At 32.1% G+C, this 26,766-nt stretch overlaps 1 protein-coding gene across 2 annotated transcripts in view; it reads right to left on the bottom strand.

Annotated features, from left to right (window-relative positions):
* The window catches only part of NIPBL (Nipped-B homolog (Drosophila)), a 163,869-nt gene that overhangs the window by 73,652 nt on the left and 63,451 nt on the right, over window positions 1-26,766 (bottom strand). For both annotated transcript variants that reach the window (XM_004678099.1, XM_012721861.1), the window contains exons 2-9: window positions 21,897-22,039; window positions 19,411-19,576; window positions 17,184-17,311; window positions 14,860-14,959; window positions 14,213-14,364; window positions 10,363-10,523; window positions 9,379-9,475; window positions 4,921-5,547 (exon numbers count right to left, since the gene is read on the bottom strand). In XM_004678099.1, coding sequence (XP_004678156.1) covers window positions 4,921-5,547; window positions 9,379-9,475; window positions 10,363-10,523; window positions 14,213-14,364; window positions 14,860-14,959; window positions 17,184-17,311; window positions 19,411-19,576; window positions 21,897-21,960 — 1,495 coding nt within the window. In that variant the 5' untranslated portion in view covers window positions 21,961-22,039. The remainder of the gene's footprint in view (window positions 1-4,920; window positions 5,548-9,378; window positions 9,476-10,362; window positions 10,524-14,212; window positions 14,365-14,859; window positions 14,960-17,183; window positions 17,312-19,410; window positions 19,577-21,896; window positions 22,040-26,766) is intronic.

Genomic DNA, 26,766 nt, shown 5'->3' with positions numbered 1-26,766 from the left:
TTCCACTTAAGAGGCTACTAGGTCATTCTTGATAAATTAAAATCTCCATTTCTTCTTGGAAATGGTCATACTATAGAATTTTAGGAATTTGCAAGTTTAATATTTACTTGCTAAATTGCTTGACTGTATTTTAAAGGTATATTTAATCATATTTACAGGAGACCCTCTAAATTCTCTTAAAATAATCATTAATCTGATATAATATCATGCAAGGAGACTGGTATCATTAGTTTAAGTCAAACTAAAAACTAAAGAAAACCCATCTCTTACTATTAGGGATCAAGTTCTGAAAAAAATTTAGTGGTAATGCCTCTTTCACACACCAGCATTCTGTTTTTAAAGTGAAAAGTAGCAGTTTGTTCCAGCTTAAATCTAAGTATTTCTAAAATTTATTCCAGGTATTTTCTGGTTATTTTTTTTACAGAGCCAAGCTTTTCTGCTTCTGCAATTATTCAAAAGCCAAATCTATTATTACATGTTCATTTGCAAAACACCTACATAACAATGATAATATGGTATATTACTGGACTGTTTCTCCTAGTTAAAAACTAACCTGGTATGAATCTGTATAAAGCCTTCCACATTAAAACCTAAGAAAGAAGAGTTGGACTACTAAATGTGTGTTTACAGAATTGCAATTTTTGAACTTTCTGCCATTAATAATAATCTTTATATCTTACCATGAGTAGAATGCTGAATTGCCTTATACTAAGCCCTTAAAACTTCGACAAAATTTAAACTTAAAATTTTTTTTAAATGAAATAGCTTTGTGAACGACATGAAGAGGACACTTAAGAACTATAATAACACAGATCTTAGGCAGATGAAGATTTCTCGTAGACCTGTGGCTCTTTCCTTTATTAATAGGAGCAGTGTCTTTCAGAAAATATTAAACTACCCTGAAGATGAAGTTTGAAAGGATAACAAAATACTTAGGAGATTACTGATCATTCACCTCACTCCAATTTACTTTTCATCAATAAAACGGAAATCTAGCAAATAATCGTGTATCATAGAAATTATGATTGATTTAGTTATCTTAAACTAAAGCTGCTGTGATTACTGATAATAAAAATGTCTGTAGGCATTTGCATATCAGTAGTGAATTGACAGGGAAAGATCTTAAAATTTTTCCATTTGCATGAAATGTTGCTAAATACAAAGTTCTAATTTTTCAACTGTTAAAAAGTACTGAAATTCTTCTGTAAAACCTGGAATATTTATGCCTGCCACAGGGATTCTTAAATGCACTAAAACAGGCAGGTTCTGATTGAGTACAACCATTAACTTATTCCTATAAAGTGGCTCTGAATGGGCACAGGTCACTTCTGTCTACCCACTTATGATATCAATTTTTATTACATTATAAGCTTCACGTACTAATGGAAAGCCATCTCCATGAAGAATAATTTTATTATTTGGGACACTGATTACCTTTAAGGCCTCTTTAGCACTGAGGACCATAAGGTTAGCTATCAGAATGTATATATTCTTAGGGAAAATGCATATAAAAAGATAGCATAATTCCGAAACCAACCCTTGTTATCCAGATATTGATATTTTGAGAAAGATCCAAACCTTAGAGAAATTCTGAGCTCAATAATTCTTAAACTTTCTTGCTTCAATCTACTACAATACAAACTGAAAAACTGCTAAAACAGAAAGCACAATTGTATACATTGTAGCTATTATAAAAAAATGAACATTCTACTTCTAAACCCTCATACAGGCTAAACGGTTGATTGTATTATTCCTGTCCACATCCCAGTCTCTTATTCCAAATCAGAGTAGGCAGTCATTGACTTTTTATAAGGGTTACAGTGCAAGAATTTTATAACATTGTAAAAACATTAGTGAAGCTAGGCCATTCCTTATACTTGCTAACATGGAAAGTGGACCTTGGGAAAAGACAAAATAGGCAGAGATGAAAAAAGCAACTCTTTGACAAAAGAAAGCAGGAATTTTCAGCACATAAAGAAGGTATTAATGTCTATGATAGGTCATCCCAGAAGCAAAGGTGAATACTCTTATAAAAGTATGTGTAATTAAAGATGTTAAAAGTATGAGTGAAAGACTGAGAAAAGGGTCTTTTAGGAATATCATAAAAATTAGGCTTCAGGAAGTTAACCTATCAGTGAATAGGTAACTATTCAAAGAAAAGAGAAAAGGGACATAAACATCTTGCAGCCAGAAAAATGTCTTCTGTACATGGAAGGGAGATATATTAGGTTACACCAAAGCCTAGGTAAAATCTTTCTTATGACTATTTTTCTCAAATTCTATAATAACCAAACATGTTAGCTGAGCTTTTTGTCTTATCTACAGGGATTCATTACTGAGTAGTTTTAAAATTTCTGTTCTATTGAATGTAATGAGAAATAGGCTCAAATCCTAGAACAGTGCTCTCAGTGAAAAAAAAAAAAAACCATGTAGACCAGACACGTAGTCTTGCTTGCTCCTTACCATCACCAACAAAAGTTCTAAAAAAGTTATCAGTGCTAAGCCTTAAAATAATGTAAATATCAATTCTACAATTTAGCCCTAAAACGCAAAGATAACTAAGAATAAATTCATTCCGAAAGAGTATTAGCCCTCTCTCAAGGGCTAACTATAAAACTACCATTTCAGAAAAGTTTGCTTTTACTTATGATCTCACCTATAATCTTAGAGCAGTACACTAAACCTTTGATTTTCCCAAAATCTCAAGTTACTTGCTTAGATATAAAATACTAATCCACCAGACAATGCAGAAATTGAATACAAATAACAAGTTTCAAATCAAAGGTGGTAAGCCACAGCTAAATTCCAAAGGTTTTCCAAAAAATTCCATAAAATAACGGGAACATGGCTTTCAGCAAACAAATTAGAAATGACAGCATTAATGAGGTCAACAAAATTACCATAACCAGTATGAGTAAATACATATTAGATCATCTAAATCAACCTAACAGTCACATAGCTCCAATAAGTATTTTTCCCTGTAATACTCATAGCAACAAATACGCCCGTAAGTTTTAAGTCAACCTACAGTGTTAAAGTCAACGGCTCATTACAGTTCAGTTATCTTTACAATAAGCACACCATCATAGATTACACAGAAAACTGAATGAATTAGTAAAATATACAAGTTTCTGCAAGAACAGTATAGCTTATTGATTATTTCATTCTCCCAAAGAAAAGTGAGTGTAAATAAAATGTTTACTATTATAGACTACATACTACCCTTATTTTCACTAAGTTTTTAAAAGTAAAAATAATTGTATCAACAACCTTGATACAATAAAGTTCAGAAGTTTAAAAAAAATTCATTATTTCCTCTGCTTTTGGTCCTGCCAACAATTAAAAAAAAAAATTAAAAAGTTACACTCCATTTTTAAGAACACAATTTGCCAAAACATAAATGGTAAAAACGGCATACCCCAATATTACTCAGTTAAAAATTAATAAAATAAAAATGTCACGCAAAAATTTAGTTCTCAAAGCAACTCATATATCTTGGTCAAGAAATTATAATTTTATGTTTCTTACATAACTATAATAGGACTTAGGAATTTGAGTTAAAATTCTCAAGAGAAGCTGAACAGTAAGTGCTCTGTATTTGACAGGTACATACTCAGAAGAGGTTAGTGGAATTTTTTTCCTGAACCCCACACCTCTGAGCAGATATAAAAAGAATAAGCCACACTTTTATTTCATTCTTAACATCACTAGGAAATGATATTTTACTAGTTAAAAAACAAACAAACCAGTTCCCTAGTCAATAAAATGAAGAATTCTAGCAGCTTTTCATTTACCACTATCTGTATTTTATGCACTAGCAAATATGATAGAACAATTACTAACCACAGTCTTTTTTTTCATAACATTAAATAGAGCCATCATGATAGACAGGAAACAGAAATGCAAAATTTCAGTATTCATCTTAGCATAGAAACACAATTATCTAGAAATGATCCTGCACACAATGAGTTCAAATATAAGAATTCTACCCAACATAAAAAAGGTTTGTTTTATAATTACCTAAAAGAGAATGTAAGAACTTTAAACTGATTTAGTATATTTAAAAAATGAAATTACAAAGTATGCTTTGCTGCATATAGTCTAATGTGCAAAAAGGAATCTGTAAAGACATCAAATTCACAAAGCAGATTTCAATTTTTGATTCACTAGAAGCTTTGAAATGTTCAAGTGACTTTACATAGTGTTTACCAAAATGTCAAGAACTTAAATAGGGATTTGTGCTCATTTGATTATCTTTTTTTATAAAAGATGAAGAAAACCCATTAAACTCATAGAACAGGTATCTTGAAAATCCATTCTAATACACTAGTCCAACAAAAGGAAACACAAAACTATAATCACCAACAAAAATATTCTTGATCATTAACGTTTGCTTTTCAATGTTAACTTGAACATTTATTACTTAAAAAAAAACACATACATTAAAAAATGGTAGTATTATTAACAAAACAAAAAATCTAATTGCACAATAAACATACAAACTTCTTAATGTACTAATGCAAAATAATTCTATAGCAGTTTACATTTTCTGGGCAGAGATACACATGGGTTAAAAAGAGGGTAAATATATGTAACTATATTATGGAATATAGTAATATATCATGGAAAAATACACATGATATAAACATGCTGATATTCATTTAAGTAGGAAAGCAATGTTCAAATAACTTGGTATAGAACAGGTAATATGCCTGAATTTGAATGACCAAATCTCAGACAGTAGTGTCAGGCTAAAAAATGAAATTAAGAGTTTTAACTTTTGAAGTGTGAGCATTAGTAATAAAATATAATTAAAGAGGCATTATAAAATGAGAATAAAAATAGTAACTTAAAAAAACTCTTGATATTACAATACAAATTTGCCCAGAGTATAAAGAAATAGCAATGAGATTATTTTACCTTTATCTTGAACTTCTTTTGAAAAGCGCTCTCTTTCAATAGCTGATTCTCTCTCTATTCGCTCAATTTCAGCCAATGCATCCAATTCCACTTCATCATATATAGGTCCTTGTTGTGATACCTGTTGCTGGTTCTGTACCACAGAAGTCTGAGGCTGTTTTGTAGCAACTGAAGTGTTCTGTTGTAAAACAGGCACTTGATTTGCTGGAAGGAATGCTGTTTGTTCTTGCTGCGGCAAACAAGGAGCAGCATTTACTGGGCGGTTTACGTCCTGTGGAGTAATGGGTGTTTTTGAAGTCTGTCCTGGATACTGCACATTAAAAGGAATATCATTCTCTGAAACATTGCTATTTTCTATACCAGAAAGCATGTCCTCTTGCTGGTCCATGTCTGAAGACCTTACACGAGAAAGTCTTAATGTAAGTTTAGTAGAATCCTTGGATGGAGAACTAATGATATCATACATTGCAGCTTTCTCACTCTGTTCTTTTTCATCTTTGCCTAATTTCATTTTCTTTTGCTTCTTTTGCTTCCTTTCTGGAGAATCTAGCAAGATGTCTGGTGGAACATCTCGAGGTGATGAACAAGGTAAAGGCTGAGACTGTAGGATTAAAGTTGGTCTTGAACCTAGAAAAACAATTCAACAGGAATGAACAGTTGTGATTTTACATTTTCTTACACTGTGACAAAAATATAAAGAAAGACTAAACAACTGTCTTTTAGCTTGCTGGTAAATGACCCAGATTTGAAGTAGAGTATTCAATATTTCAGATAAGCATTATTTCTATTTTTGTGCCCATACTTAGCATGAGAACAGCAAAACAGTTCATTTTTTCCAAAGATGGTATATACTTTAGGCATGACAAGACCTATTCTTACATTAAATATCAAGGAAAACTGACAAAGCTAAACTAAGAATCCATCAATGAACAGAGATAAAATTAATCCTAGAGACTACATTCACATGAACACTTAATGGAATAAAAATTAAGTTTGAAAAAATTCATTTAGTAAAATTCTTCATTTTATTATTTTTTCCCCTCCACCTAGTAATATTCACATACTCCTTTCAATTTGCTAATCCTCTACTTAGAAAACTATGTGATTTAAAGACTCAAAATATCTTCAGCCTAGGGCTCATTAAATTAATGCTATAAAAATGTTAAGCTAATCAAATGGGAAAATTCTCCTAGTTAAAAAGCTGCTAAGTGGCACAGGACTATGGTAATGACACATGAGTGAATTGGTGGTGGGGATTAAATAAATTAAAAAAAATTTAAAAAGCTGCTAAGTAAAGAAAAATAGCATTGGTGTGTTTCAGAAATTAAAGTATAACTGCATCTGAATAACATGCAAATTTCTTATCATTAATCTATTTATAAGGTTCAAATCCCAATGCAAATTATAAAGATGAATCAAAGTGAAAATGGTTTAACTTCATATTATTTATCTAGAAAAGAAGGTGACTTGTCTTAAATTACAGTTTCATTGTCTAAATATATACATATACATGATTCTTCCACATGAGATACTTAGTATGTTAATGTTATAATGTATGTTTTTCGAGAACACATCTGCTGGATAAGGTATGATAAAGATACTACTGGATCAAATTACTAAATGTCTGTCTTAAGTTAAAAACCGTAAGTAGTGCTTTTAGAAGTTTATATAGGAGATTAAAAAGAAATTAAAAGTAATAGTTTTTGACCATTTATAGCAGAGTTTGCACAAGGTGCTTTGCATGCCAATCATTTAGCTATAATACAATCTTGATCAGTATTACCACTATTTTGCAGAGGAACATGAAGCTTATATAGGTCAAGAAACTGCACCAAATTAAATAACTAGCAACTCTGACAAATCTTTATTTTTTTTATTAAAGATTTATTTATTTATGCATACAGGAACTGGGATGTAGGCCAGAGATATAGGGGAGAGAGGAGTTGGTGAGAAGAGGATTCACCAAACACAAAGTAGGAAGCAGAACAGGAAGATCTACTGAAATACACTGCTGAGGGAAAAAGTGGGTAAGACAAAAGAGGTCTACTGTGCTATGTGAGTTAGCTCTCAGGTTGGCTGGGCTGGGGATCGAACTCCTGCTGCGGTAGCTGGCAATAACCCCTGCGCCACCAGGGAGGCCCAATTCTGACATATTTAAAGCCCGATTTGTCTGAAACTTGAATTATAAGAAACCATATTGCTTTCCTATTTAAATTTCATATTTTAGAACAAAATTCAAACTGTAACAATTCATCTAAAACATTAATCTGACTGCAATGCATTAAATCTTTAAAACTAGTTAGTTAGGGGGCCCTCCCTGGTGGCGCAGCGGGTTAAAGCACAGCACTGAGAATCTAAAGCCGCTTCTGCACAAGTTCGATCCCCGCCTGCCCCGGAGGTGACCACATGGCGTGGCAGACCTCTCCTGACCTGCCCGCTGCTCCCCTCAGCAGTGTACTTCGTCGATCTGCCTGTTCTGTTCCCCACTCTGTCTCTGGTGAAGCCTCTTGCCGCCCCTAAGCCTCTGGCCTGTACCCCAGTTCTGTATACACAAATAAATAAATCTTAAAAAAAAAAAAAAAAACTAGTTAGTTAGAAAATGATCTTATCGACAGAACTAGAGGCTTCTGGTGAATAATGTCTTCAGGAACTTGTAAAGATCTCTTTAACAACCTAAAGTTACCCATCCATCCACAAGCCAGCAAGAAGTAAAGGGGTTCACTAGTGGCCTAGGAGTTAAGTCTCAGTGCTATCACCCCCATAGCCTGTGTTCAATCCCTGGCCAGAGAGCTAACCTGCACACTGGCACAGCAGACTTCTATCTTGCCTGGTGCTCCCCTTAGCAGTGTATTTCAGTAAATCCATCTTTTCTGCTCCCCACTGCTGTGAATTTTCTCACTCCTCATACACCAAGCCTACACCCAGTTCTTCAATTCAAAAATAAATAAATAAAAAGAATTAAAAGAAAAATGGGCTGTTTATCTATATCAACCAGTTATTCTACTGGTAATCCTTCATGGAAGTCTGATTGACTTCTTGAGTATACTTTCAACTTAGTCACCTAACATACAAAAAGAGTTAATTTGGAAGTTGCTCTCCTTCAGAAGTAGAGTTATTTTTATCCCTAAAATTCACAGAATTATAAATTTAGAGGGGCTCGATTAAATTCAACTTTTGCCTCATGTAGAATATCCCTGATTAAAGAGTTGAAACATTTCAACTCTGTGAAAAATAATTTACACTAAGAGTTGGACCAGTTCATATTTAAGAGAGTTATCATTAGAAATATTCAGGGGTAAAGAAAACTTACATCTGTATTATAATTAATTGCAAACTAATTTTTTTTCTTTTTACAAAATTGTTATTATTACTATATTAGTTTATTTTTACATATTTTTGTGCATTTTTCCATCTCAGTATATGCAAACTAATTTTTACAGTAAATTACATTATTCCTTCCCAGCAAACTCTGATATATCAATTTATCAAATTCTAAGAAAACAGCTTAAATTCAGCTGTGTATCTACTCTACACCAAAGACCATATGAGACTGGAAATTTGAAGTTAAAATGAAATTCATGATAGTATAGGATAAAAAAAATATATATATAAATTATTTATTTAAATACATATATAAATATATTTGAAAAAATATATATAAATTAATGGCTTGAGGAAATCAGAGGAGGGTCACTGATGATCCTCCATTTTATCTTGAAGAATGGACATAATTTTAATAAGTAGAGGTGAAAACAGATGTAAGAGATTTAGGGAGGTAATATAGAACATGCCAAATTTTGATAAATGGCTATATAAGAGATATGAAAAGACTAAGGTGATTTAGGAGAGAAATAAGAATAGCAAAAATAAAAATGAAAACAATTTTGAATATAAATTTGAAAATAGTGTTGATATAAAGATAGTTTTGTTTAGAAATAAAAAATTACAACTTGGGAGAAATAACTGGTGCCAAAGATACTGATTTGCAAGTCCTATTAGAAAATAAAGTAACCAATGCTGTTATCAAAACTGGGTAATATAGCCAAGGGAAAAGGGAACTGAGGGGTGGAGTAACAGATTAAAATGTCTAATGATAGAAATCTTGGGAAATAATAAAACAGATAAGAACTTATCAAATAAAATCAACGAATAAAGTAAGAGGAAAACAGGTGGACTTAAAAATATGAAGTTTTTCTGGTAGGTGTAGCACAGGAAAAGCTGACTAATAATAACTCAAATGTTTTAAGACAGGGTAAAGAAGTTGTGGTTTATAAAGACAACTACATTAATTAGTGAAAACAATACTGTATATATATGAAAACACTTCCAATAGTTTATAGGGGTAAGTACAGTTTTTCTATAAACACTGATGAGAAGAGTGCTTGGTGTTGGCTTTGAAAATTTGAGTTCTCAACCTGTAATATGAAATGTTGAAGGAAATTTTAGTTGCAATAATACCTTTAGGAGTTCCCTCACTTCCAGCAGGGGAGCAAACTGGCTGTGGAGATCTCAAAGGAAAAGATGCAGCATTCCTCATTGTTGAAGAATCTCCATCCTAAAAACAGAATAAATGTTATCTTGAGTCACAGGAGAGGCTTTACAGAAATCTTATTAGAGACCCAAAACAGGACATAAATTCCTGAGTGATGATATGCTGGTATTCAAAAGCATAATTCTTCTGCACTTTCCTGTTTTCTTTTTGGTATATCTTAGAAGAATGGAAATTTTATCCAAAAGAATCAACAGCCTAAATACGGCAATAAATGAGAAACTCGGTATTGGTAGTGTGCTCCATTTTTGTTTACTGTTTTCTACAAAAGGAGCAGTGAACACCTTACCTGGTTGTCAATGTCTTGAGGCAGTCAATTGTCATGTCTTCTACTGAGATATATGTAATTTTTATGATTATACCACCAAATAGTAAGACAAGCTTCTAATATGTCGAATGTTTTAGTATCAAAGCCAACAAGAAATTTCAGAGAAAAATTGTGTGCCATTTTAGAAGGAAAAGAGCTCAAACTAAAGGCTCATTATTTAAGAAACCTTATTACAGACCAAGTGTTTATAACTGAATTTGTATTTCATTAAGAAACTAAAACTGTAGACCAAGGGTTGGTAAATTTTTTTCTTTAAAGGACAGATAAATATTTTTAGGATTTGTGGGTCAAATACAATTTCTGTCAAATATTGTTCTTGTTTTTTAAAGACTTGGAAAAAAAAACCTCTCTTAGTTTATGGCTCACAGTACTGGTCAGTCTACCTGCTGTAGACTAAGTTCTGTAGGTATAGGAAGCACATAGTTTCTAGATAGATTTCTCAGATACAGTATATTTCTTAATATGTAGCAGATAACCTTTAAGTCATGAAACTGAAATACTCAGTAATGAAGACAAGTATCAGAACTATTTTATTACCTTAATTATAATTAATATTATTACATACGTCACTACTTAGCCTGTGCACCATGTGTAGGTAGTCGTCACTTGAGCCATGTCTAGGATTATCAGCATGATGATTAGCTGAATTGCCAGACAACGGACCGGAAACTTTATTATCATGTATGTTTCTCAAACCACCTGCAACAATGGGACTTGATACCGATGCTGAAATCAATAAGATAAAAGTTTTGTTAAAATTGTGTTAAGACAACAATAATTGTTCTTATGATACACAGCAAATAACAGAATAATCTAATGACCACTTCTGTGCTGACTTACACAGAGCTTGATCAAATCTTATGCTGTGCTAAGTCATTCAGATTTATTCTGAAAAGAAGTAAAACATCATGTATGACTGATTCCTCCCATTTATTCCTTGTTCTTCTCTAAATCTACCACATTGAATTTAGAGTTAACGCTTTATATTTTTGCTATAAATAAATCTTTGTTTAAATAATGCATAGCACTGCTTTGCATATAATTATATAAATGCTGTCGCATATCTCATAACATATTTTTCAGTAATTTGCATTTCAATTCATTATGTTGAATGTATACATTTTATACTGTAGCTTAAAATACATTTGTTTTAATGATTACATATTTTCTACTGTATAATATACACAATTTACCTATTTTTAATTAGACTTCAATACTTTTGCTGTCATAAAAAATGCCATAATGTATACTTTTGTACATGACTTTTTTTACACGTGTTACGAGTGAAATTTCTGAATATGACCATTTTTAAAAATTACATTGATTTGTAGTATGTTTCAGGTGCACACCATTAATAAATCAAAATCTGTTTGTTCACCACTGAAAGTCTGATTTCATTCTTCATCATACATCGGACCCCTTTTACTTATATATTCATCTTCTCTTTCTCCCTCTTCTACCCCATAACTACTAATTTAGTTTAGAGGCTTAAAGCTTGTTTTTGTTTTACTTAACTTATATCCAGGTATTTTGCTTCTAAATGTACTGAACAAATGATGTAATTTGATATTTCTCAACCTGATTTATTTCACTAACATGCCCATCTTTAGGCTTTACTAAATATTAACAACTAGTTTTCTAAATTACATATGTCCATCTGTACTACACTGGTATTGTATGAGAGTTCCTACTTCTCTATATCCCTGCCAAAAATTTCTGTCAATCTAAGGATGGAAAATGTTTGTGACTACAAATTAAATTTGTATTTCTTTTAACAGAAAAACCAATCATCTTTTTATTATATTGGTCAGTCACATTCCTTCCTTAACACAAACACTTAACAAAAACGGTTTGTATTTTCTTTGAAAGCTTTATGTTTTGCGTTTTAACATTTAGGTGTTTATAAAATGCATATTAAGTGAAGTTTCCAACTTCACTTTTTTCCAAATGGCTGACTGTCTCAACACTATTTAATAGAGACACCATTCTTTAAGAATGATAGTATCAAGTATCACTTGTTCATGAGCTAGATTCCTAGGCTCTTTATCAAATTCCACTTCATGGTCTCCCATGCCTTGAACAGTATTATAATAAATCTTTATTTTAAATATTTCTTAGCTTTATTATGTATAATTGACAAATATGGAATGTGTGTTTATATATATATACTATGTCATACAACTTGATCTTTTACATACATTGTGAAATAATATGCACAATCAAGCTAATTTATTATAATAAATAAATCTTGATTCCTGTTAGACAGAGATTCTACATCTCATTCCTTTCCAAAACTCTTTCAAAGTTTTGTATTTACATTCTTCCATATGAATTTTTTAGAAGAAGCTTGCTGATTAAAAATCCTGGTAATTATTACTAGCTGTATTCTTTTGATGTTATATTTATAGAAATTGGGAAAATTCCTTACCATTCATGAAATCTTTACCATTCATGAAAGTGGCATAAATCATACTTCCTTAGATTTTCTTTTATCTCTTTCAAATTAAAAGATTAAATTCAGAGTTTTCTCCATAAAGTTTTTACACATTCCTAGGTAGCTTATAGTTTTCCTTAAAGTTATAATACTGTATTAAGACTGTACTTGTAGTTTGTTTTAGGTGTGTAAAATGCATTTACATGTATTGCAATTATCTTTTTAGTTGGCCTGCAGCTTCTTTTAAATATTCTATGAACATATTACAAGAGATATTACCAGAAAGACTGCTTTTTCTTCACCCATAATTATATATACTCTTCTGCTTATCTTTCTGTGTTCTCTAAAACAACCACTACCACATGGAATAAAAGTAGTGATTATAAGCATTTTTGTCCTAGTCTTGGTTTTAATGGGACTAGTGTTTCCAATTCTCATCACTAGGTGGACAGCCTTTATTTGTAAGGATAAGACTATCCTCATTCAGTGAAAGGCCTTAAAGTAGTTGATGTAAGTTAAATTTTTTTGAATGCTGTTTTGGCACATACTAATAGGGTCACATGATACTTATCTTAATGTGATATGTTAGTTGTCTAATATTAATTATTCCATGTGTTCCTGATAGATACTCAATGTTGTCACACAGGTTGATAAAGCTGCTTGTTTGGTTTGGTAATATTTATAGATATTCTGAGTCCATGTAAATCATAAAGATTCATTGGTAATATTCCTCTCTCATACTTTCTTCATTTCACTTGATTTTGGCATTCAAATTATTATTTAAGCTTATAGAAAGACTGGGAGAGGGTTCGCTTTTTGTTTCTGAAAGTTCTAAAGTAAGAATATCTCTTCCTTGAGTGCTTAGTAAAACTTGCAGATAAAATTTTTGAACATGTTTTATTCTCCTCCCTCCCTCCTAAGGGATTAGATTTTGAACTACTAAGGGAAGTATAAGCATTTTAAGTTATGACAGATATTTTATCAAGCTGCTTTCTTAAAACTCCTCTTATAATCACAGTTAAAATGTTCCTCTTATCTTCATGGGCTGAATGTTCTAAGAGCTTACATGTATGGATAGTATATATCACACATACATACACACATTTAACATTAACACAGAATTTTATGATATTGTTAGTATCTATTTCACATTCTAATTTATCCTTGGAGTAGCATACGAAATAGTCCCAATTTAATATATCACTATCTAGCACTGGGAATCCAGAGATGGCTATTTTGAGAAATGACTAAGTAAGAGTTTAAGTTTAAAGGTTTAAAGAAAAAAAATTTGAATACATGATTAATAAGGATTAAGAAAATACACTGGAACTAAAGACTGCAAATGGTAAAATTCTACTATCTGGGAGACAAAAACATTAATACTTGTTTTAGTATCTTTTATACTTTTCTTTTAAAAACTTCTACCCATAAAGTACAAATTACACCAACAGTACCTAAGTTACTGAGTTGACAATACATCCCAAGGCAATATAACCTTTAGACATCATATCAATATTCTACTTCAGCTGACAACTAGCATGTAATACCAGATATTTTTACATCTAAGAATATTAATTTTCTTCTAATAGTGCCGTATCATTTCATAGTAAATTTTCACACTATATATACTTCACCAATTAACACATAATTCTCCTTTGCTTAGGGCAGCTTACTAAGAAGAAATCCCAACTTAAAAAAAAAAACAATAAAACCTTCATAGTTATTAATCTCTTAATTAGATATACTCAAGTTGCAGAAAACCTAATTGGAAGAATCAAAAGATACTAACCATTTTATGTCCTAAAGGAAGAATTTCCAGATGACAAATGTAATATATCTTTAACAACTTAAGCTAAACCTTTAAAAATCTGACAACCATTAAGGCAGTATAGTATTTTAGCTTGTGTTTTAAAAATTAAAAAAAAAAAAAATTCTGAAATTGTTAAGACATTCCCTGTAAGTAAACAGCCAACTTTCTTACCTTGCTGCATCTGTGGGTGTGTTGTATAACTTGAAGGATGGGAATATGGCATGTATCCTGCAGGGCTTTGTGGGGCATATGGACTAGGCACTGGGCTATTTTGTTGTGGCATAAATCTATTCCCAGAGCTTGTCTGTGGTGGCACAAACCGGCTAAAATGTAAAATTGAAATGAAAAATATCATAAAATGAAGTAAATATTCAATGCTTGAAATTTCACTGCCATTAAATTTTCCAAACTCTAATATGTACATAATAAAATCTATACAAAAAGAAAAATAACTGAGAAACAATCAAATAAGATACCAAAAAATCCACAATTCTGAGTTACACTAACAATTCTGTGTAAAGCCATGCTTTACTCTATTTTTATTTTTTCAAACATACTGGTAATTTGTATGATATTAAGTTATAAAGATAGCAGCTACTTCAATCAGTATTTTAGACTATTTCCACATTTAACATTTGAAGCAAATGTTCTCACAGGTTACTTTTTAAGATTAACAAGCATTATAACTTTTCAGTTATACATAACTTATCAGTACCCAAATGTAGGTATACACAGTATACTCACAAGTATATTTACTATAGAAAACAATAGTTAAAAAAATAAAAAAATATATATAAATACACACATATATATATTACCTGGAGGGACTATGTGAGATAGTGGTTTGTTGATAATTGGAAGATGCAGGACTACTGTGCATGGAATTCTGAGAAAGTTTATACTGAGACATCATCATTCCTACATAACACACAAAAATGTTAATTATCTTATTTTCATCTAATGGTAAATTAGCCTTTAAACCAAATGACTTTTCACAAATATTCACAGTTCTTTTTCTGACCAAAATGCTCAAAATGGACAGCAAAATACAGAAACTTTAGATTTCAAATACAGCCAGTTTACTAAATACCTTTTACTATATCTCCAGCACCAGAGATCAGTATTTACTTGCGTCCACAAGATCCAACTAATGAGCCTTAAAATGGAGAAAAACTAGAATTCTAGAGTTCACATTACCTAACCCCTGACCAAAGTAATACAAACTTTCTTCTATAAGACCTTTGGTGTTTTTTCTAATACGTGAAATATGTTATTATGTATATATCCCATCTGCAGGAATTTAACAATGCTATCTGTTTTCTTGGACAATGCTATCTGTAACTTGGATGTAGGTTTTAAAAAATAAGCTTAAGGGTTCAAAAAGTTTGAGATCCTACAATTTCCATCTGAAAGTCCTCTGATGCAAAACAGAATATTCCTATTCTTTCTTTTATAATAATTCTTTGCCAAGTAGTATTATTATCAATCAATATAATTAAATATTTGATTAGTGAATGAAAATATAAGGGTGGTTTTGGCTTCCCAAATTCTTTTAAATCTAGACACTATTTGTTCAACTGGTAAACAGATGGAATTTTGTTTTATGGATATGCAGAAAAATTCAGTTACTCAGACATTTTAAAATTAATATAAAAAAATCTATGATTAACCCTGAACCACCCACCTTTTAAAAATATATTTATTTTTATTTATGCATACAAGAACTGGGATGGGGTATAAGCCAGAGGTGCAGAGGGTGATAAGATTCAGAGTCAGAGTCAGAGAGCAGAAGAGACGGAGCTACTGAAATGCACTGCTGAGGGGAATAGTAGGCAAGATAGGTGGCCTGCTGTGCCACCACGTGGGTTATCTCAAACTCATGCTGCAGTGGCTGGTGATAGCTTGGTAGTGCTGAGACTTTAACCCCTGAGCTATCACTGTGGCACTAATCCTGAACCTTTTCATAGTATATACAACCAATCTCTTTTTGGCAACTTCAAGCGTCACTTTATATTACCAAATTTAATTTCCTGCTGTTAACACAGAAAGTGTCTTTCAATAGAAACATTAAATAGAAATTACATACTCATTTTCCTGATATACTACAGAAAGAATTTTAGTTCTAAGATAGTGATGAATGAAATGAGGGCTCAAAATCACTTTCTTTTATATATAATTCAAATTTTAACCTTTGACCTTTAAGCTTTTCCTTCCAATACAGTATCACTACCAATCATATGTTCAATAGTTTAATTACTGCAATTATTATGGCTGATTTTTTTTTTTTCCAAGAAGGAGGGTGATATTCCAAGAGGTAGGAGAGTTAAAAAACAAATTTCTCCCCAATAATAGTCACCACTGGGACATGCTGCAATTACTAGTGTTGAAGTAACGGCTTTACAAGCAGGAGAATAAATAAATTCTAACAGTCCTTTCTGATTACCTCAAAGTTCCAAATATATATGAATAAAGAGAGCTGCTTATTATTACATTTTGTCTAATGTGTGATTAACATTACATTTAGCAACCCCAAAACACCTTTTAAAATATTAAAACCATACAACAGCAGGAAAATCAGCAAGACTCAGAAAAGGATAATGCTCCAAACTTGAAGGTACAATATCACATTTGTGTTGGAGCTCATATTTTTATAACTTTCAAATTTTTTAATAAAATCACATATTATAAACCCAATTTTTAGTTGCTAAGACAACAGAAGTGCTAAGCCAACTACGACTTAACCATGAGAAACCACCACCAATACTAAAACTACCTAGTATATCCATGTTATTGAGTGATAAAAAGTTCTGCAAACAGTTTTATTATTTGATTGATAAAATACTTATTGTATATAAATTCTATGAAAATACTAAGGTCTTTGAGAAAACTAATACATTTGGAAATAGCTCACAAATACACTGCAAGCTTTGTCTAACTCACAGAAATTTACATATTAACTTGCAAGAATATTAACATTCACTTTTCTCTCTCCTGTTCTTGGCTTCATTCAAGGTATAAACATGGCATTTGTAGATGCAGAATAGCTGGGTAAGGAAGTAACTTAAATTTAATTACATGTGAAATAAGGTCTGATATGGGATTACTAAAAAATGCCTATGAATTACAATAATTAAGATCTCACCACTTTGTACATATCTGTTCTGCATGCTTTTCTCCCTGAAGACATTAGGACTCCTTGCCAGGACGGTCTGCAACAAGACTGGTATGTCACCTTCTGGATCATCACTGCCAAGGTTATCTTTCAACTCTCTGGCATTGAAAAATAAGTGTCAAAAAATAAAATAATGACTGATTAAGAATTTACTGATCTACATTATTTAGATATCAATTCACTAGTGAAATTCAGAAATAGCTAAGGTAGAGAATCAAGATTCATGATACTAAGATAAATATCTTCAACATTATCAAGGAGTTTTGAGGATGTAATTCCAAGAAGAAAAAGAATTATCAAAACTAACAGTAATTCTTCTGAAGGACTTTTTTTTTTACCATTTTATTTTAAACTGAAAAAAAAAAAAAAAAAGGCTCAAACCATTTATGTAGCTATTGGTTTAGTTAAGAATGTTCATATTAGTTTCAAAGTAGAAAACAGACAAATCTACCATAAGCCAGTAAAAATAATGGAAGGATTCAGAGGTAAAAATTAGACATACAAATTGATATTTGAGTTTGGAATATATTTTGACATATGAATATGAATGTATCTGCCTTTTTGAGAATGGCTTCCAGGTGAAATACTGCTGCCACACTGGTTAAAAATAAGACCTAAGTAATTTTGTAATTACGTAATTTTTTTCTCCCTTATTTTTTTCTCAAGTAAGGTCAGGTATCAGGGGTGAGGAACCTCAAGCAAGTGATAAAGAATAATAACAATTTTCAATAAACTTAAAATAAGGAGCAAATTAAATTTACAACTATGGAAGATAAACAATAAAATTAACATAGGTAGTGTTTTTAATTTTATATTCCACAAGGCACTGTTCTCATTAAATTTACGAAAAATGGTATTAAGATAATATTCAGTGGTAACAGTCAGTAAATCTGGGGGGGGGGGCAACCTTAAAACAACTCCCTGTAAATCATAACTATGTCACTTCTCTTATCTCTTTCGATACCAGTGAAAACAATTAAGTATGTACAGACAGGTATATAAGTATTTAAACATGAATTTCTGGAGTAATACAACAGTACTATAGTGCTTTCTGGTTTTAACCAGTCATTCTTCTATCAGAAGATTCAGATTAGTGAATATTTCACCTTCGGATCATCACTTTTTAAAAGGGTCCCCAAGTATGTGATGTACCTAAAGGCTAATACCTCTCAATTATGACATGTTTTGTTATACTCTCTTGTATAACAAATCTTTAAACAAGAAAAAAATGTAAAGAATGAATGAACACAAAAGTACCACTACGTAGTGTGGCAAGTGAATTGTGAGCAATTTAATCTTTTGTATATTTTTGTGGTAAGATTTATAAGCATGTACTGATTTTGTAATTAAATAGTACATAATAGCAAGCATATTATGGATAAAAAATTTTAAATAAACTATACAATATAGTGTAATTTAAAAAAAGACTACTGTATACCTATGAAAAATTAGACCTAAATTCTGTTTCATGAAGTTAGTTCCTTGGAATCTTCTTGTACTTTTTTTTTTTTTTTTTAAAGATTTATTCACTTATGTTTACAGAACTGGGGCACATGCCACAGGTGTGCTGGGTGAGAGTATTCACCAGAGACAGAGTGGGGAACAGAACAGAGATTGACAAAGTACACTGCTGAGGGTAGCAGCAGGTGGGTCAGAAGAGGTCTGTCATGCCATGTGGGTCAGCTCCCTGGCCAGGGATCAAACTCGTGCTGCAGTGGCTTCAGAGCTTCATAATGCGGCGCTTTAACCTGTTGCACCACCAGGGAAAGCTTGTTGTTATACTTTTTATAAAAAAGCATGTGCGCCTACTCAAGTAAGTCCCTTGTGCCTGAAAATCCTAACCATTCTAGCAATACCAGAAAAAAAAGAAGGTAGATTAATCAGCAACTTACAATCTCTATACACTTGACAGATCACAAGGGTTATTCCAACATACTTGAAAAGATCTTCATAGAATGACATGGATCAGAAACTATCACCTCAAAGTAATGTGGAATAAATTAATATCTAATCACAGTAATTCTATATTCTAACCTGGATACCAATATATTTTTAAAAATAAGCTATGTACCAACTGCAGAGCAAATGGATGGAATTTCATCAAGAAAAAAAAAGAATAAAAAGCTATGTACCTGTTTTTGAAAAAGGTACTCTCTGAGTAAGACCAAAATGTCTAATTTTATAAAATTATACTTACATGTGATCTGTTGACACCTGGTTGAGGCTATGGACAAGTTGTGAAACCAAATTATCATCCCTACAGGCCAAAAGGCAGTTCACTTCTTCTGCTATCCGTGCATTAAAGAGAAGGCTCTTTGTAGTTGTAGCAGGTAAAGGGGATGGAAGAGGAAGCTGGTTCAGGACTATTTGGAATAAAATCAGATATTAGAAATTGAATGACTATAAAAGATTCTTTAATGCTTAAAATTTTTGTAAATATCAATGTAACAAATTATCAAAAGGTATTCTTTCCCTCCAGTAATACTCCAAAGAATTTTACAAAACCTTCAAAATATCAACCGCATGTTACTATCAAGAGTAAAAAGTCAGTTCCTTCATTTACGATGATTTGTCATAATTTAAATTCTTATTAACTTAGTATATGAGTAGCCAAAAAGGTATGGCTAAAAACAGTAACTTCCAAGGTAGTAGGATTGAGATGACTTTAATAAATCTCATTTATTTTTGCTTAAGTTTATCATACTCATTTGGTATTCTCATCTAAACAAAGCAAGTAACAATACCTAACTCTTTACTAGAGAGATATGCAATATGCTTTTTTTTTTTTTTTAAAGATTTATTTATTTGTGCATACAGAACTGGGGTACAGTCCAGAGGCTCAGGGGCGGTGAGAGGCTTCACCAGAGACAGAGTGGGGAGCAGAACAGGCAGATGGACGAAGTACACTGCTGAGGGGAGCAGCGGGCGGGTCAGGAGAGGTCTGCCACGCCATGTGGTCACCTCTGGGGCAGGCGGGAATTGAACTCATGCGGAAGCGGCTTTAGATTCTCAGTGCTGTGCTTTAACCCGCTGCGCCACCAGGGAGGGCCCTGCAATATGCTTTTAAGTACATACAAAAATGCATAGCTCACTTTGAGAAAGCATTCATAAAAAAGTATTCTGGTGGAAGATGATTATCTATGGAAATATGCTATTATTATTAAAAACTCTCTCCACTCTTCATAGTACTCCAAATGCAAACAAAGGACATAAATGTTTTACAGTAGTTTAAGAATGAAGCTATTTTATTTTATTTTTTAAAAGATTTATTTATGCACACACAAGATGGTGTATAGGCCAGAGGTGCCGGAGGGTGAAGAATTCACCAGAGACAGAGTTAGGGAGTAGGACAGGCAGATGTACTGAAATACACTGCTGAGGAGAGCAGCAGGTGGAACAAGAAAGGTCTGCTGCACCATGTGGATTAGCTCCCGTACTGGGGACCAAACTATCAAGCTATCACCAGTCACTGCAGCAGAGTTTGATCCCTTGCCCAGGAATTAACCCATATGGTGCAGCAGACCTCTCCTGTTTTGCTTACATTCATAGTGCTGAGACTTAGCCCCTTATACCACCAGGATGCCCAAAAATGAAACTATTCTGAAGTCTCTTCATCTGAAGAAAACTTGTTCTTTTTTCTAAAATGTAAAGGAAGACTAAAAAAGAAGTGTCCTTTTGTTTTTGGCTTAATTTCTAATCATCTATATAATTACTGTATAACTACTGCTTCACTTAACCCCAATAGATAACAACAGGTTCTAATATTAATAAAAACACAGGAAATATTGATTACTTAAAAAAGAGGACAAACCTAAATATATGAAGTACAACTAAGGAGAGGGAGACAAACAGAAAAGAAATTCCTGGTAGTACATGTGATTTTCCACTCCTATACATTATATAGGCTAGAGCCTTTTCTGCAACAAAGTGAAAACAAAAACTGAAGATACTTTTTTGGGGGGGAGGGTGGCAAACATTTCCTTATCTGAGCTATTCTAATTACATCAATTACTTTCCTGTTAACTTAAGACTTCATAAACTAGCAAAAGTTAATTTGTTAACCTCAAAATGTAATCTGTTAACCTATTTTACTCCCATCAAACCAACAGAAAATAGGTATTTGATGGGAACTAAACACAGATAAAAACATTTGTTTTCTTTAAAAAAATTTTATTTATTATTTATTCATTGAAGATTTGGGGTATAGGCCAGAGGTGCAGGAGTTAAGGATTCACTTGCGAAAGAATTGGGAGCAGAACAGGCAGATCTACTGGAATATACTGCTGAGATGAAACAGGAGAGGTGTGCTGCACCATATGGGTTGACTCCTGGGCAAGGGATCAAACTCTACTGCAGTGGCTGGTGATAGCTCGATAGTGTTGAGACTTTTACCTCTGCAACATCAGAGAGGCCCCTATTGTTTAGGACATTTAAAGAAAAACATTTTACTATAACTTATTGGGCCATTTGGGTGAAATGGAAATTAAGTTCATATCTATTATTATGTGGTCATACTAATGTCACTTTCACATGTTATATGCCCAAAAAAAACCCAAAAGAAATAATGATGCATTCCATTTCAAATCTTAACTTTATTATTTATGACAACTACAATGTTATATACTCTCTAAAACTTATTGGTAACAGATTGTAGCATAAATTAGATAAATCAATTGAACTTACGGTCTGTGAGACTAGCAATCCCCGCAAGAGTAGTGATGGGGACATGGGGCATATCCCCATTCATCCTGAAGTTCTGGAATGGTGTTGCTTATAAAAATACTTAGTTCAGGTGCCAGCTGTCATTACTTCCCATTTCCCAAACACTGCAAAACAAAGAGGAGATAGTTACTCATAAAAATATATGCCAAATATATTATTTGGGAAATGCTTAATTATTATAAAACATATTTTGCTTTTTTTCTTTCCAACCTTTGTAACAAGTCATCATTCAATTATTATTATGTTATGTTGAGCAATGCAAAATACTTTACAGATATTAACTTATTTAGTACTCGCAATGCCCAAGTAAGGAATGTACTATTATTTTCTCCATTTTACTAAAGAGGAAATTAATTACAGCATGTTTAAAGTAACTTGTGGAGCAAAGATCAGAACTCAAGCAATCTGCCTCAAAGATCGATCTTCTTAACCAGAAGACAGTGCACTTTGACAAGTACTAGAATTTTTTCCAGATTATAAACGCAAAAATCTAACTTTAACTTGCCTTTCTAGCTGTTTCCTATATAAAGCATCAGATTATCTTTAATTGACTTAGTTTTCTCATTTCTATTTATTTCCTAACATTTCCTTACCACAGCAAGTCCATCTGTACTTTAGTCAAAATCCTGTAATCATTCAAGCTCTAAGTCAAGTTCCCTCTACCTTGTGACAACTTCAGACAAATTTTGCCAAAAGCTACCTCTTCGTTAATCTATTCTGAATTTACAACATATATATGCCCAACATTCTTCCATAAATATAAGTATCTCTAACATATATGTAATTGTGCCATTTTTAAAAACCTGTTCTTATTTCACTCTTTTATAATTACTTAATGTTCATGTAACTACTTTATAGCACTATAAGCCTCTTAATAGCAATCATATAATATACAATGACATGAAAGACAGAGAAAGTTATTAATATTTAACTTTTTATACAAATGTCTTGACTGACCTAAATATTCTTGTTTTTTTAAATGATGATGTAATTCTCTCTGTATGTCGACATTCTGTAAAATCCCTGCATATCTTTTTTCATTATTCTGTCCAATGCAACCAACATTTTCTCATCTTAATTAACATATAACTTCTGAACTTTCATGTTAACTGGAAAGTACTCTTGCAGAATTTTTTTCGATGCGTATAATAATTTTAATAATCTGTATATATATCAAAGATATTATTTCATTGGATAACTTTATAAACAAAACAGCAAACAAAAGTCTACCCCACACCAACTATCTAAGATATAGTGCTAAAATATAAGTGAACTGCAACTTTTAGTTTGAACAGTTTAAATGTTCTTTTCCTGAGGTTGTTCTGCCTCGTCAGTATTTAAATTGCTTGAGTTGTAAAATTCAAGACATTAAAACAGCGTAACGCTAATAACTCCCCTTAATTTAACTTTGCAAATAAGTATTTTTAGATGTACATAGTAAACTTAAGAATTTTTTTCAAACACATACACATATATAACTGTCAAAAACACATAAAACATATTTGTACAATTTATGTTATGAAAATTGTAGTTATGAAAAAAGTATCTACAAAATCATGATCCAGAGGGTTAGCAACATAATTCTTTCTAAAGGTGGAAATTATTCTGTCTTTTGATAATCACTTTTTTCTTTACAGTTTAATAATCTTTATGTGTTACATTCTTTTCTAATAATCAAAGCAAAGAAAAACCATTGCTTTCCTTTAATGAATGAATGATTAAAATTTGCTTGTACAAGAAGGAAATGGCCCAGGAAATACTACTGGTTACCCTCTATTTTTCTTTTTGTTATATTACACTAAACTATGGACTTTATTCTTTGAAGTCATTAATTTGGTTCTTTAACAATCACTAAAAAATTTAAAGAGACAAAACATATTTAGCAGTTGCAGTAAGCACTAAAAAAAAAAAATCAGTTAAGAGTTTAAGATATGATAGAGGTCACCAAAACAGTGAATTTTTCTAAGGATAGGCTAAGTAAGAAAATTCCTGTTTGTATTTAATAATTGACAAAAAAATAAAAAAACCACTGCATGCACATTCTGTACTGAACAGCTCAAAAATACCTTGTTACCCATATATATTTTCCTGAATTCTAGGTGAGAAACAAGTAAAGCAAACCTAACACAAGATGAAGTTTTTTTTTTTTGTATTTTTGCTGAAAAATGATTTACATAATTAGTTGCCACATGTCAATAAGATTAATAAACCTAACCACAAGACTGTGCTTTTCTTAGTGACACTAGGCATATTCTGATGTCTACTTAAAACTGGGAAGAAGGGAAACAACAATACATATCTGGGTTAAAGTATGTACTGAGTAGATGACTACTGCCAAATATATTTGCACCTTAATGCTGAGCTATGCTGACAATACATAGATTCCAAGATTCTGGAAAAAGGCATAAAACTGTGGTAGGAATGGACTTACAGTGTTAGCTAAAGTCATAGATATTTTTTAAAGATTTTTTTTTATTTATGCATACAGATTGGGGTACAGGCCAGAGGCACAGGAGCCGTGAGAGGATTCACCAGAGACAAAGCAGGGAGCAGAACAGGCAGATCTACAAAGTGCACTGCTGAGGGGAGCCAGCGGGGTGGGTCAGGATAGGTCTGCCTGGACATGTGGGTATCGAACTCACACTGAGGCGGCTGTGGCCAACTTGCAGTGCTGTGTCTTAACCCACTGCACCACCAGGGAGGACCTCATGGGAGGGCCCTTAAGTCATAGATTTTAATATGAGTAATCTAAAGAAGTGGTACTACCTTAAACTGGAATGTGATCAAGAAACAGCATTCCCTAGAATTCTAAAATTTAATATATAGATCCCTATATATCTAGAAATGGCATTTCTGGTTCTGTGTTATGCAATGCTTGGTCTACCTGGTTCTGAGAAAGCACTCTGTCTTAAATGAAACTGAAGGTGCAAATCATTCCTGGGAAACAAAACATTCAGAATGAAAGAGCAACCAAAAGGCAAACAAGATTATGGAGTACTTAGGACTGTCTCTTGAGTGTTTTATTTAAAATTTGTGAATGATGACTCATTAGTCATTAGTAATAATAAATATAATGGGTTGAGAGGAATGGGATGAACAGAAATGTAGGAGTATGTTGCACAATGCTTTGTGAGTGTAGGGAAAATTTCTTATAAAGGCTTTCCAAGGCAAAACATTTTGAAAGTTGCTGATTTAAACAAATGGAAGGATAAGAAAAGTATCATACTTCAAAGTGGTGATGAGAATGAAATGAAACAAATGCATGTAATCCACTTGACAAACTATCTGTGACACAGTATGTGATTCAGAAAATTAACAGTTATTGCTAATTGGAAATCAATGTTTGGGGGGAAAGAGGGACAGGTGAATTAAGGAAAGTAGGTCTTTTCAGTCAAATAATACTGTTATAAATTATTTGAAATTCCGATATGTTTCATTATAGTATTATAAATTGTAAATGCAGTTAAGAATACATACCTACCATTACTCAAATGATTAGGTAACTGAAATACTGATTTTTAAAAAGTTGGGAAAAGGTCAAACTGTTGTAATACTAAGAATTAAATCAAACACACCTCACATGAACAAGAGATCATTTATAAACTAATTTTAGAATGGTTTGAGGTTTAATTAATTTAATGCTTAATTAGGCGAAGATACTATAGTACATTCTCATTCCAGCCCATTATAATGAGTCTGAAGGGAACAACAACTAAGCACACAAGATTTCTAAAGAGCATAATTCTTTTTCATTTAATTCTACTTCAAAAGTTATGGTTTTCTCATGCAAGCAAATACATGCCAATAAAATGTTACTGGTGGAGATATCATCATAATGTGATGGTAAATAAACTTTCTTGGACAGCAGCCCCTTGCACCATATAACCAAAAGCTATGTAGTATTGTTTCAACAATTTTGCTTTTTAAGTACTGAAAAACTGGTAGAAATAACTAACATTTATTGAGTGCCAAGTATGTAATAAATGATTAAATTACTTTAAATGGCTGTTTAATTCTTTTGCCACTGAGGTACTAACATTCTAGTTTTATTTAATAAGGAACTGACAGAGAAGATAAATAACTTGCATAAAGCCACACAGCAGGAGTCAAACATGTGCTGTCTATCACATGGACATTTTACATACATAATAACAACCTCAGTGCTTATCAGTAATGTAAGCTGACTATTTTGGAAGTAACAAATGATGTTACATTCATAACAGATTACTAAACACCAATTAAAAATCAGACTGTATAATCACTATTGATATGAATAAAGGAAATAGTTACAATAAATGGCCAAAGGATAACAGCTTAACAGGTTTAAATCCAAACTTCTTTGCTTACTATATAACTGAAGAAAAGTTAACTGAATCTCTCTGTATCTCAAGTATTTCACCTCTGTAATATTACTAATTTCTATTGTAAGGATGAAATCAGTGAATTACTGTTAAGTATTTAGATCTATGCCAGGCACGTAGTAGTTGTTCAGTAAATGTGAACTGCTATATACTTATATACTTTTCTACATCATGCTTGTCGTGTGTCTCAGAAATCCTTCACAAATGCAGCTGTTTCATTAATTTTCTTTTCCTTAGGCTTTATTCAGATACAGCTGTTAGTTTGCAGGCTTTTAGCAACTTCCTTTTTCCCTGCCCATAGGGAAAATAACCACTATTCTAATATTTCACTGTAGAAGTGATACTATGTAAAATTTTGTTTATCTGGTTATTTCCCTTAGCATAACACCTTTCCTCCAATTTAATCCATACTGTTGCAAATGACAATATCATTTCATTATTTTTCCAACATTATTTTATAATTTTATAAC

This window comes from Condylura cristata, unplaced genomic scaffold (assembly GCF_000260355.1).
Source record: "Condylura cristata isolate star-nosed mole 26May11 unplaced genomic scaffold, ConCri1.0 scaffold00007, whole genome shotgun sequence".
NCBI classification, from domain to species: Eukaryota; Metazoa; Chordata; class Mammalia; order Eulipotyphla; family Talpidae; genus Condylura; species Condylura cristata.
The sequence above is the reverse complement of the archived record's forward strand: the minus strand, read 5'-3'. Positions and strand labels throughout refer to the sequence as shown.